Below are 14163 nucleotides of genomic sequence, written 5' to 3'. Positions count from 1 at the left end.
GTTTTTGTTGTCAAAGTGCAGATAGCCTTATAGATTCCTGCACACAACCTAGTGTAAAGCACACAACCTAGTGTAAAACCTAGTGTAAAAACGGAGGAGGATAAAGGGCAACACAGGGGGAGGATTAACTTGACCCAACTATCTGATGATGGTAGCGACCCTGATTCCGAATCCGATAGCTGCGGCAAAACAAACACCACCGTTGTGGAAAATCCCATGAAAGAGGAAGTCCACAAGATGGTAGAAGAAGTGAGCGAGAGCATCGCAAAGCTCACGACGAAAAGAGTGCAGTGGTCTGGGGCCCAAAGGAAGAAATTTAAGAGGAACCAGGCAAAACTAAAGAAGGAAAAACAGCTGGCTGCTTCAAAGGTTACCACAGAAAGTCCCTCCACTTCTTCGGAAGCGGCGAAGAGGACAAGGTCTCCTGAGGAGCAGAACGTGGCAAAACCCAGTAAGAAGAAAAAGGGCTTCCCACCTTCAATTGCCCAGAACAAACCTCGTCAGGACAAAAGCCAAGGAGACTGCCTAAAGGATCCTTCAAATGATACTGAAGAGGCGAGTTCTGACAAAAAGAAGGTGAGCGCGACGTCGGAATCTTCTGCGGTGGCCAAGGACTCAGTAAAGAAGCCTACTACCACCCAGAAGAGGAAGATGGACGCTGAAACCGGAACGGAGCCGCCATCGACTTACGCCAAGGTAGCCAAGAGATACTACAAGGACGAGCTGTGCTACGCAGTAATCGATACTAGTAAAGGATCTGGAAGGCTACACAAAGAGTACTTACCGGAGATCGAGAAATCGATCAACGATAAAATATTGGAACAAATCCTGCAAGGACGAGTCTCAATAAAAATAAACTGCTGTGAGCCAAGGGGGGACCTCCTATTGTACCACCTGGACTCACACGCAAACTCTGCAGCTCTCGGGGAGGTAGTCAGCAGTATAGCAACTCCATGGGAAGGTGGCAGACTAAAACTGGTGAGGAAAGACGAAATTCCTCACCTAACCAAAGCATCGGTGTACGTCAAGGGGTATGGCTGCAAGCTCGAGACGGAGCGCATGCTCGAGGTCTTTGGCGTACAAAACGAGGCCCTAAAGGTGGAAAGATGGGAGGTCTTCCACAGGGAGGAGAAGGAAGACGGCACTCTCCTTGTGATGGGGATCGACGATCTCTCGCTAGCCGGGCTCGTCAAAACCAAGGGCAAGGCATTCTTCGTCTCGAACTCGGTCTACTTCAAAGTTGGAAAGGCAAGAGTTGGTGAGGAGGAGATTGCCAAACCAAATAACCAAGAGGTCAACCTACCAAAAGGCTTTCAGGAGGGAGGAGCAGACGAAATTAGCGACTCCCAAGAAGCCAACCTTCTGGAGGACCAATGATTGAGGTCATCCAGATCAACCTCCATCGGAGCGAAACGGCAACACTAGCCCTGATGGACAAAATAACTAAAGGTAATATACATATTGGTTTAATCCAAGAACCTTGGACCATAAAAAACAAGGTTTCTGGACTTAACCATATAAATTATCAACTTTTTTACGCAAATACGGGATCCCGACCGAGGACCTGCATTATATGCCACAAAAACTTATGCTTTCTTTTTTCTCCAGAGTTGTCATCGTCGGACGTTACAGTATTGAAGCAGGGGAATGGTAACATATACCTAGCATCATTATACCTGCCGTTCGACTCCCCGACATTACCACCTTCGTCGGAATTGCAGCAACTGGTGAGAAGGATAAAGCAAACAGGTAACGAAGTACTAGTAGGTAGCGATGCTAACTCTCACCACATCTCGTGGGGTAGTACTAACATTAACAAAAGGGGACAAGCCCTTATAGATTACTTAAATACTAACGACCTAATTACACTTAACACCGGGAATACGCCAACCTTTGTTAATAGAATTAGGGAGGAAGTACTAGATATAACGATATGTTCAGAAAATTTAATAAACGAGGTACACGAGTGGAGGGTCCTGGAGGAACACTCCTTCTCAGACCATAAGTATATTAGATTTAAAATAGCTAGGCTATCGCCTAACCCGATAACCTTCCGAAACAAATCCAAAACAAATTGGACAAAGTTCGGAAAACGAGTAAAAGAAAGACTTGGGCAACCAGATGAGGAATGCCTAAGTAAGGAGGACATAGAGAGAGAGGTCCTAAAGTTAACTGAGGCACTAGTAAAGTCTTTCGAGGAAAGTTGTCCCCTTCGAGAGAGGAAATCCGCCTACGAAAAACCCTGGATGACAGGGGAAATTCGGAATAAAGGCAAGGAGGTCCGCAGACTTTATAATAGGGCCAAACGTAAAAAAGCAGCTGTATTCTGGGACAACTATCAGGCAAAATTAAAGGAATACAACAAAATAACAAGAAACGCCAAACGAAACTCCTGGAAGCTTTTCTGCGAACAGGTGGATAGTGTAAATGACGTTTCAAAGATTAAAAAGTTTCTATCTAAAACCCATACACAGACCGAGCAATTGGTCGATGGAAATGGAAAAAGGATTGAAACAACAGAAGAAACTCTAGGCCTTCTGATGAAAACGCACTTCCCACAGAATACCATGGTTAACACTGAGGCATCGACGGAATGTATTAACTCATCGGAAGAAGCACCAAAGATCGACAGCTTAATGGTCCAACAAGCCATTTTAAGCTTTTCACCATATAAAGCAGCTGGACCAGACCAGATCTTCCCGGCTTTATTACAGAGGGAAGTGGACTTTATTGCGTCCAAACTGGTCGGGATCTTCAATGCATGCTTAAAACTTGCATACACTCCTATAGCCTGGCAGGAGGCAAGGGTAGTCTTTATACCCAAACCTGGCAAGGCAAGTTATGCAACACCAAAATCTTATCGACCGATAAGTTTACCTTCATTCTTACTCAAAACAATGGAACGGACAGTCGACACCATGATAAAGAGTAAGATCCCCAACGATATGCTTAAATTCAAACAACATGCATACGTTAAAGGCAGATCAGTGGAAACCGCATTGCATGAGGTAGTACACCACATAGAAAGAACCTTCGAAATGAAAATGTACACACTTGCTGTATGCATCGACATCGAAGGCGCTGTCAATAACGTAAGCACCGAGACACTTATCCACTCCTTAGACGAGTTTCAGGTAGACAGGGCCTTAAGGAACTGGATAAACCACATGCTAAGGAATAGATGGATAAGCTGCGGGCTATACGACGTGAAAATAAGAGACAAAGTTGGACAAGGAACGCCACAGGGAGGGATACTTTCACCTCTGTTGTGGGTTACCACCATAAACAGTCTCTTGAGGACCCTAACCGAAGAAGGATTTGATCCAGTCTGCTACGCAGACGACGTTATAATACTTCTGAGGGGAAAGAATCCGAATCAACTCTGTCGTAGAGCAGAAACGGCTCTAAAAATTGCTTTTAACTGGGCCAGGCCGAGAGGTCTGAACGTCAACCCAGAAAAAACAGAATTATGTCTATTCACTAGGAAAACGAAAATGGGGCACTACGAGGAACCAGTTTTTCTAGATAAGACAATAAATATCTCTTGTACAGTTAAATATCTAGGAGTAATTCTGGATAGGAAACTTAAATGGAAAGACCACATACAAGAAAGGGCCAACAAGGCCCAAATATGTTGGTCAACCTGCAGAAGGGCGATAGGCTCAAAATGGGGGTTCAATCCTAGGATGATACACTGGCTATACAGAAGCGTAATTAGACCAATTCTAACCTACGCGTCTGTGGTATGGTGGACAGCCATGGACAAAAAATGCAATGTGGAAATATTGCAAAAGGTCCAAAGAACATGCTGCCTAAGCATTAGCGGAGCAATGAGGACCACACCGACTAGGGCTCTAGAAACAATTTTGTTTGTACACCCAATAGAGATTCAGGTAAGGTATGAGGCAGCCATCGCAGCTGTAAGGCTAAAGTCGATGAGCGAGTGGATCGAAAAGAGCCACCAAACATACCACCAAAACATATTAAAGGTCACAACGGGTGAATCTATAAATCAGGTAGTATCGGACCGTATACCTGAAACTAGTGAAGTAGCCTTGTGTGAAGTGTCAATACCTGACAGAGACATGTGGATCGAGGGAGCTCTAGCACTGATTCCCGCTGGAAGCTGTGGGTTTACGGATGGGGCTGTGCTAGGGGGGAGAACCGGACTGGGTCTTTATATAATGGAACCGGAAACGGAAATCTCCCTCCGTCTGCCGGATCATAACACGATCCTGCAGGCGGAACTCCGGGCGATAACAGAGTGTCTGCTTTGGTTTGATACACACACAAGGCCTACCACTGTAAATATCCTTACGGATAGCAAAGCAGCCATTAGAGCTATATCAACCAAGACAGTGAAATCTAGAACCGTCTTGGAATGTATTAAATCTATAAATAATTACTCCCAACACGGTAAGGTAAACATTATATGGGTACCAGGGCATACCGGGATTAGGGGTAATGAAATAGCAAACTCCTTGGCAAAACAAGCCAAGGAGCAACCAACGGTAAGTCTAGAAAACGCTAAGCCGTTTAAAGCTACGCGACTAGAACTAAAGACATGGGCAAAAAATGCACATGTATCCCTCTGGAGTAGTGGAGAGAAGGGAAAAAACACAAAAATCCTATGGGGAAACCCAGACGAGGACAAAACAAAAGAATTACTTTTACTAAGTAAAAAAGATATTAGTAGACTGACAGGAATCCTTACAGGTCACCTAGGTCTAAAAGCGCACCTGCACAAAATAGGTTGTGCAGAAAACAGTGAATGCAGAGCATGCGGAGAGGACGACGAAACGTTGGAACATTACCTCTTCCATTGTCAAGCCTTCACAAATCTGAGAACCCAGTTACTAGGGAATGACATTATACCAGGACTCGACCAAATTAGGACAATCGAGTTCAAAAAGATCAGAGACTATGTAAATAGGACAGAGATCCTAGACTAAGTCAAAAAAAAAAAGTATAATCCTCCATAACCCAAAATTAGAGCGCACAACAGGCCTACTTATGGCTTAAGTGTATGTCCACATGGGCATGTGGTGATCTAGTATCACCCCTCTTATCAACCTAACCTAACCTAACCTATAGATTCCTGACTGACATGGGGTTAGGATTTCTATGCTTTCAGCGGAAAGCTGGTGGTACAAGGCTGCTACTTGTTGCGGTGACATAGCGCCTTGCAGGCTTAATCAAAAGCAGGTCAACTGATTATAATTACAATGTGCTACAAAAGTTGACAAAATTTTTTGCAGGGGTTCTGATGTATATATTCAGTTTTGTGGGAGTCCATGGAAGACGAAAATACCTTTGGTTTCTTTGGGTCACTTCGTTTTTTTATTTTATAACGGTAAATGTAGTGAAAAACGGGGTTTCTTGGATTTTCAACTTAAAGCGGACATAACTTCTTGTTTCCACAACGGACTTTTACAGCTTATTTTTTATTTAAAAGGTGAAAATCATGTCTTTCGAACAAAGCCATAACCGGTAACAAATGGTTAAGTTATAGTGATTAAAGTGTGATAAAAACGCATTAAAAACAGGAAAATGCTTTCCTCGTGCTCTAGGCTGCGTAGAAGACACCAAACTCCAAAATTATTTACTTTTATCAAGAAGGAAATTTTGTTAGCTTTACAAAATGGGGAAAACCAATGAAATCGGTTGAAAAATGCGTGAGTTATGCCATCTTTAGTGTTTTAACTTTTTGGTTTTTCCTTTATAAAAGATTGGTACCTTGTGCGTAATTGTTAAATAGATAAATTCAAACTACAATCATACGCACCAAGGTACCAATATCGGTGGGGTATTGACGTCACAATCTTTAGAATTACGAACATCGGGTGGTACCTTTCTATGGAGGCTATATCGAAAACGACGAATTTTTAATCGGAAAGTTTTTTACCGCCAACGTACACTAAATACCAAATTTCAGCCATTTCGGAGGGTTGCACAGTGTATGGTGGGTTGCACTTGTATGGAGCGGCCAAAAATATTTAGAGTGTAAAAATCAAGCTAATGCGAAAGTTACATCTTTGTACTGCTGCGAAGAGTGTTCTAGGAAACTCTGGAGGGGGTATACGGTAAGAATTGTTTTATGCTGTTAATACAAAATTACATGAACAACAATTCCGATTATCTTATGATGCAAAAATAAGCTTTGGGAAACAAAACCGTCTACAAAACAACATAAAATCCAACCAATTTAGCGGATTAAAAAAAAAATCAACATTTTTGTCTGAAAATTGGTAAAATTTTTAATATAGATCTTATAGCGTTCTTCCTAGAAGGCACGTACCGCCAACGTAAGACCAATTTGGAAGAAGATTTCTTTATCTTGCCACTGATGCCAATTCTGTTAACGTATGTAAGTGGTCAGATAACAGAGTTATACGCTAATATATCCATAGAAAACCTATTCTAGGGCAGCTTTAGTGAGCGACCCACCATTTATAGTCTGGCATCTTAAACCTATGACCTACTTTGGAAAATTATTCCCGAGGTTGGACTGGTGGGCATCATGACTAAAACCTTAGGTCAAATTTAAGTATATGATCGAATAGGCATTACAAAATACACTATGAAAATATGCAGCTAACTAGAATTCCACAACACGCTAAAACACTATTTTTTAATGAAAATTAAGCTATTACCTCCTCCTTCAAAATCCACTATAATATTTTGCTATACGTATTAGTTTCGCGATATTTTGAATATGTTTACTTGCACTTAAAATTTAGGTTGTATTCACAACAAAAAAATATTACTCAAATGTTCTGACTTTTGAAGCTTCCTTAAGAAGTTCGCGTTCGAATAAAAAAACTAATATATATTTAAAAAGGGTCCATGTCATAGCTGTCAGAGGTGCCAGATGTTGTACAAAAATTTTGACATTCATTTTTTATTTTTGGCCAATGGGTGGATCCACTGTGGGTTGTTGGGGCCACAAACTTCAAAATACCGAAAGCTGTGAGGTACCGTTCTACAGGGGCGAAATAAATGCTTGGACCCGTACCGACAAATTTCGGGGGGAAAGTTGTATAGCCCCCAATAAACACTCAATACCAACTTTTAGCTGATAATGAGGCTAAAACCTTCAAAATAACGAAAATCGAGCTGTATCACAGACGGACATGGTTATATCTTCTTAGAATTTTACCCTGATCAAGAATATATATACTTTATATTTTTTTCTTGATATTTTCTTCACATTAAGATCTTCCATATCAAAAAATCGTCAAAAATTACTCTAAACTAGAAGAGAAAGACTTATATGTTATTTGTTTAGAAAAGTCGCGCGAGAAAATGTGCTCATATTCCAGCGTTTGAGATTGAATGGCAACAATTGCTGTTGAAATTTTTATTTTTATAAAAGCAAACATGATCAAGATATTAGGTGTGTCTTTTTACTTACTAAATGTTGCTGAAACATTTTTTCAGCAACTTTTCCTTTATACAACTGTCAAAATCTGCAACATTGGTAATAATTATTATTAATTATCACCTAAAAAGACACAGCTATTGCTAGCAATATGCCTGTCTGCGTACTCGATAATTTGTAAAAATGATTACAAATGTTTCAAATTTTGACAATTGTATAAAGGAAAAGTTGCTGAAAAATTTGTTTTAGCAACATTTAGTAAGTAAAAAGACACACCAAATGTTTCTAAAAACTATTTTCAAAGAAAAGGGCAAAAAATGTTTTTCTATGCCCGGATTGTTTCCTCCATCAGGGTAGCGACGTTAAAGACTAGTATAATATGAGCCAAGCCTGGCGAATACTGGACTTTCCATATATTATTGAATTGATTGTACGTACTCTAGACATAACCGTTAATGATTTTTCATAGTCATTTGTTGGAAAATAACTTCAAAAACTAGACATTTACAAACAAATTTCCTACAAAGTGACATTAATTAGGATCATGCCAAAATTAAGGAAAACGTTAGGGAACCAATTATTCCCCCATTCTGATTACTATAAAATAAAAAATAACAATTTAGTATTTATTTATTGATTATTGGTGTGCATCATGTTCAATGTTCAATTTTAAGATGGCCATTGTTTTGTTAAATTTTAGTATAACGGCACTGAAAGTGGAATATTTTTGTATGTCATCTTAAAGACCACTCTTCAGACTACAAAATGGTTTTTTGAATTTTTAAAAAAATCTCAAATCGTATCCATGTTATCAACGTTTACAGTTTTCAGTCCAGGTTGCATCATTTTCAGTGACCCCCAATTTATATTCTTGATCAGCATACAATTCTAAGTCGAAATCTGTTGAAATCAAGATACAGCTCTTATTTTTTAAGATAGAGCTTCATAATTTGGTAAAGAAGTTTCTATTACTTCTAGGTATTGAAAATGGGCTATATCGGTCCACGTTTTCATATAGCCCTCATAGAACAGAACGTCCCGATTTTCGGTATTTTAAAGGTTTTAGCCTCATTATCGTACCAAAATGGTTGAAATTTGGTACTTAGACTTCATTTGGGATACAAAACTTTCCATTCGAAATATGTCGGTATAGGTCCACGTCTTTATATTGCTCCCTAGAACGGTACCTTCCGATTTTCGGTATTTTGAAGGTTTTAGCCTCAATATCCAACCGAAATAGCTGAAATTTTACATATGATCATCGTTGGAGGTATAAAAATATCCATCTGGAATTCGTTGCTATAGGTCCACGTCTTCATATAGCCCCCATAGAAAGTACCTTCCGATTTTCGGTATATTGAAGGTTGTGGTCTAAATATACCAATGAAATGGCTGAAATTTGTATTTAATCTTCGTTGGGGGTATACAACTTTCCACCAGAAATTTGTCGATATAGGTCAACGTCTTCATGTACCTAGAAAATGTAAACCAGCATTACACTGAGGTGATTTGCCACCGCCGAAAATTTTGATGTTCTGGTCAGGTGGCTCCCTTTCTAGCTCTGTCATGATCATCCAACATCGATGCATTTTTTTCATATTTATACGAAATGTTGATTTATAAAAAAGATTTGATGATTTATTAAAAAACTTTGAACCGTTCACAACCACAAGTTAAACTAAGATTTTCTTAAACTATTCTCCTTAATACACTTCAATTAATAAACAACTTGTTGACGTCGAATTACGACCATAGAATGGATTTAACATTGTCGCATTATTATAGTCCACCTGATATTGCGGTAAATAGTAGACATTTTCACAGAATCGTCCCGCACTACAACGTTCACAATCATCGAGGCCACGTATACAACGGTCTATCATTAGATTTGCTTCAGCATTCATGGTAATGGTGCGATTTTGTACTGTGAAACTGCAATCCAATGCATTTTTAATATTTGCATTCGATGAACAGTGTGCGGCATCCATTTGATTGTGAAATTGTTTCACCATAGCTCTGGTGTAGGCAGTTACAGCAGAAATCTGGAAATAATGCAAATAAAAAATGTTAAAAAACATTACAACATTTAATTTCACATATTAAGTTTTAAATATTTATCTCCTGTCGCTAATTCGACTACATATTATTTTTTAAATTGACAAAAGTATTACTTTCACCCTTAAAATATTTAATTCCTGTCTCTCTTCCCTGAAATTTTTTGTAAAATTTATTAAATATTTTCAACACTCACCACTTTGGCTATACATTCGGTGAATTCATTATCCTTAGCAGGATGTTTGGTTGTGCAAGCTTTCAAATCCCGTTCCATATTATTTTGATAGTAGTTATATAAATTAGTTTTTGTTGTTACGCCGGCACTTATCATAGTATTCAATTGGTTTTGAGCTGTTGTTATACACGCTTGCATAGAGGCTTTTGTTGCGGCTACTGTTGGTATTTTCGAACGATATTTTGCCACACAATCTTTACTGATATCACTTAAAACCTCCAACGGATTCAAGTGCTCATTCGTTTTGATAATATCCGTCACCAACATATCCAACATGAGTTGTATGCCACCTAAACGCTCCGTAAAATGTTTCTTAAAAATATCCAATTCTTTTTCAAATTCCAAAATATTATCGGCATACTGGCGACGATTTAAATCCAAATAATTATCCGTACGCAAAACTGAGACATTATAGTTTAGATAATTTTTCATAAAATTCGTTGAATTGCTCTGAAAAAAAAAAAAACAAACACGAACGACAATTGTTTAGTGTTATTTGCTTAGTTTTTAAACAATTGAAAATAAAATACCAGAGCTTGAATATGCACAATGGCAAAGACACAAAATAGAAAAGCTGTTTTAGAATCCATTGTATCCTCTGACTTGAACTGCTTTCTTCACCAAATGTTTGCGATATACTAAAATATTTTCGCATAAATTCTTGCAATTTATATTTAAGAATGGTTTAGTGGCCAACTGTTTAATCAAGACGAACTTTATAAGCTGTACTTTCTTTGACGTCGCATGCACACATTGACTGTGGTTGGATTCAAAATAATTTTGATAGGTCACCACAGCTTATTTCCTTTGCTCAATTTAGTGTGCAGTCAAGAAAAAAAATGTTTTAAGTTTTATCAGTGGTTGGCTGTGACCACATATCCATATTTTCTTTGAATGAAAAACATAATTTTGCGCAGGGGGTTCCCAAAAGCAGACTGGGAGTTTTTTCTTTGACAAAAAGGGAATTTTTAGTATTGTAATTTATTGAAGATGAGGCAGGAAGGCGACCATTGAAATGTATTTTAAAGAATTTGTGGCCACTTACAAAATTCCCAAATCCCGCCTGAGATTGTGCAATGCTAACGTGTTATTTTAAAGCTGTCATGTCACAAAACACGATTTTGATGAAGCTAAAATCTTCAACATCTGTCTTATATGCAGCCTTGCCGACAGTTTTTGGTCGGAAATCGTCAAATCGCCAACAGAATTTGGAAAATAGTCAACATAGTCGAAAACTAGGTTTGCTTACCGCTTTGTAGCTTATAGTTATGACAATGTGACTACATAAGATATACACACATAGCAGTAAAGCTAACTTAATCTCGCTTAAATACCGCCATAAAAAGGATTTCACCAGATGAGAGTTTCCCTTATGGCTATCCAGTTTGCAATAATGGAGAAAGGTAAATACACTGCCAGCTTTGAATGACAGCTTTGCTCAACTATCACCTGATTGACTGTGTGACCGTCCATGTCTTTCGGTCATGACTGACTAACTGACCTCTTAAAGAGCAAAGGAAGCTGAACATTTTTCACAACGAGATAGACAATTTCCATCCATTAACAATCGTAAACGAACATTTTCAACTGATATAATTCTTGCCTCACACTCAGTTGAAAATTTTCGTTTAGGAATTGAAAACTATTTTCGTTATAATTTTTTTTCATTTGACAGTTTTCTGGCTGAAAATTGCTAAGAACATTAAAAGAACTCATAAAATCGAGTTTTTAATATTGTTTTCTTTAAATCCTTTCGTTAAGTTTTGATTAAAATATATGGTCTGTTCCAGTACTGCAAGAATCTACTAATTTTTATTATTTTTCTCGATAACATAAAGGAAAAATTGTTATCGTAGTAAAAAATACCAAGGAACGGCCCTGACCGGCTTTCACATGGCAAAGCCCAGTATTTATCTTGGTCCCTCTTTCATCTCAAGTGGACACTGACCTCACCGTGGTGTCACCTGGGGTAGCTGCCTTTAACACCCGTTAAAGGTAGTGAGCTAAAATGTGCCGCGCGTTCACTCATAAGAACGTTAAAAATTTGGGTTTGGGCGTTGGGTTGGTAACCCTCCCCTAGAAAAAAGCAGCCTAATATGAAATAAGTAAAAAAGTGTCAGTCGGCTTTCCCGACTGATATATACCCTCAGCCAATGTGAAGTGAAACTTTCACCTACGGACAGATCGAATGTATTTAAGGTCTTGTGGCTCTTTTTGGGCATTTGAACTTGCCGACAAAAATCTGGATTAGAAATTAACTGCACTAAGACACAAATGTTGAACTTTTGTGGAGAGCACCGATAAGGGCAATTTTAGAAGTTAAACTAAATTTTTACAAAATATAAGGAGATCCAAAATTTGGACCAAATTGGTTGCCCAATTCAAGTGATATCGTCATAGCATTTTTAAAATATTGGGGAGAAGTACCGGAAGTTGTGGACCGGTAGAGCCCCATGAAACTCAGTTTGGATATACTATGGCGAAGACCCAATGTTGGACCAAATCGGTTGAACAGTTCGAGAGTTATCGTGCTCTCCGCCCGCTACATGTGGTGTCCCAAGGAATATGGACTTGCCCCTGAAAAAACTTTTACCGTCGTACTGGAGTTAGCGAATGCAAATCGCTTCAACAAAAATCAAAGTGATTCGATATCAGGTCTTAAAGTGAACTTATCCGAAATTTTGTGTGGGAGGTACCGGATGGAGTGGACAAATATAGTACATATATGAACCTGGTAGATATATTAGGATGTGTAAAGTATAGACCAATTCGGCCACTCCCTTCAAGAGTTACCGTACGAACAATTTTCCGAACATTTTTGAACTTTTGTGGGGGAGGTACCTGAAGGAGTGGACCGATATGGCTTATTTTCAAACTTAAACTATGTTTGGACAAAATATTACTAAGGCCAAATTTTGGACCGAATCGGCAGATCCGTTCGAGAGTTATGTTGCGCTCCAACCACCTCACACGGTGTCATAGGGGTTTTTTGCAACTTTCAGGCTATTTTCTCAGGAAGTATGGACTTGCCCCTGATGAAACTTGTACCGTCGCATGGAGGGCAGTAAATACAAGTTGCTAAAACAAAAATCAAAGCGATTCGAGAGATGGCCCTAAACTGAACTTTTCCGAAATTTTGTGTGGGAGGTACCCGAAGGAGTGGACCGATTGAGTCCATATTGAAACCTTATTTATGTCTGGTACACGTTTCACGATGGGCAAAGTATGGACCAAATCGGTTACTCTTTTCAAGAGTTATCGTGCGCACAAATTTTCCGAACATTTTCGAACTTTTGTGGGGGAGGTACCGGAAGGAGTGGACCAATATAGCCCATCTTCGAACTTAAACTAAGTTTGGGTAAAATATTACGAAAGCCAAAATTTGAACCGAATCGGTTTATCCGTTCGAGAGTTATCGTGCGCTCCAGCCAGCCAGACAGACAGACGGACGGACATTGCTCAATCGACTCCAAATTGTCTGAAACACATTTCGTCCAAACATACTTGGAGTCTAAAACCAATATTTCGATGAGGCACATTTTGCCCGTATGAAAGTGTATATACCCTCGTTAGCATAAATGCTGAGGGTATAAAAAACGAAAGAAAAGAAAAACAAATCCCTCTAAAGTTGACGAACCCCGCAAACGTTTTAAGGACCATGATATGCGAATCTGCACCTGAAATGTTCGCACTCTTTATAGAGAAGTTGCAGTATATGCATTGGCAGATGAATTGGGAAAGGCGTCACAACAACACCTAAAGGTGACGGACTGTATTATAGCTGCCATGACACAAAGCATGAGTTTGGTTGCGGATTTGTTGTTGGTCGGAGGTTAAAACATCTGGTCTCAAGCTTCACCCCAGTGAATGAAAGACTCGCTGCAATTCGATTAAGCTTAATTTGCGCTCATGCTCCCACTGAAGACAAGGACGAACAGACCAAAGATATATTTTACGAGCGCTTAGAAGAAACTTATGACCGTTGTCCTGCCCATGACATTAAAATTATACTAGGCGATTTTAATGCAAAAATGGGAAAGGAGAATATCTTTGGCCCAACAGTCGGGAAATTCAGTCTCCACAGTGAAACATCTGACAATGGTATGAGGCTGATAGACTTTCCAGCTGCAAGAAACATGGTAGTTAGCAGTACCAGATTTAAGCATCTCGATATTCATAAGGGCACCTGGCTGTCGCCAGATCAAAGAACAAGAAATCAAATTGATCACGTTGTGATAGATGGCTGTCTGCATCGAGCGTGCTGGATGTACGATCGTTTCGAGGTGCAAACATAGACTCGGACCACTACCATGTTGCAGCAAGGGTACGTACCAGATTAAATGTAGCACACAAGTTGCGAACAGACACAAGACCGAAGTTGGACATCGGTAGGGTGCAAACACAACAGATAGCCACAGCATATTCCACTCAACTGGCCCAATTGCCTTATCAAAGACCTCCTCGTCCCGATAACATATCAGGACAATGGCAA

The 14163-nt window shown here is 39.3% G+C and overlaps 1 protein-coding gene across 1 annotated transcript; it reads right to left on the bottom strand.

Annotated features, from left to right (window-relative positions):
- Window positions 1–9018: 9018 nt before the first annotated feature.
- On the bottom strand, window positions 9019–10422 carry LOC141391174 (uncharacterized). The gene is made up of 3 exons (XM_073964082.1): window positions 10202–10422; window positions 9633–10121; window positions 9019–9423 (listed from the first exon to the last, which is right to left on the bottom strand). The coding sequence occupies exons 1-3, from the start codon at window positions 10259–10261 to the stop codon at window positions 9085–9087; spliced, it is 888 nt and encodes a 295-aa protein (XP_073820183.1). The 5' UTR covers window positions 10262–10422; the 3' UTR covers window positions 9019–9084.
- Window positions 10423–14163: the final 3741 nt, after the last annotated feature.

The sequence above is a fragment of the Musca autumnalis genome, unplaced genomic scaffold (assembly GCF_047663935.1).
Source record: "Musca autumnalis isolate F117 unplaced genomic scaffold, ASM4766393v1 scaffold_1, whole genome shotgun sequence".
Taxonomy (NCBI): domain Eukaryota; kingdom Metazoa; phylum Arthropoda; class Insecta; order Diptera; family Muscidae; genus Musca; species Musca autumnalis.
This window is presented reverse-complemented; position numbering and strand designations above follow the sequence as displayed.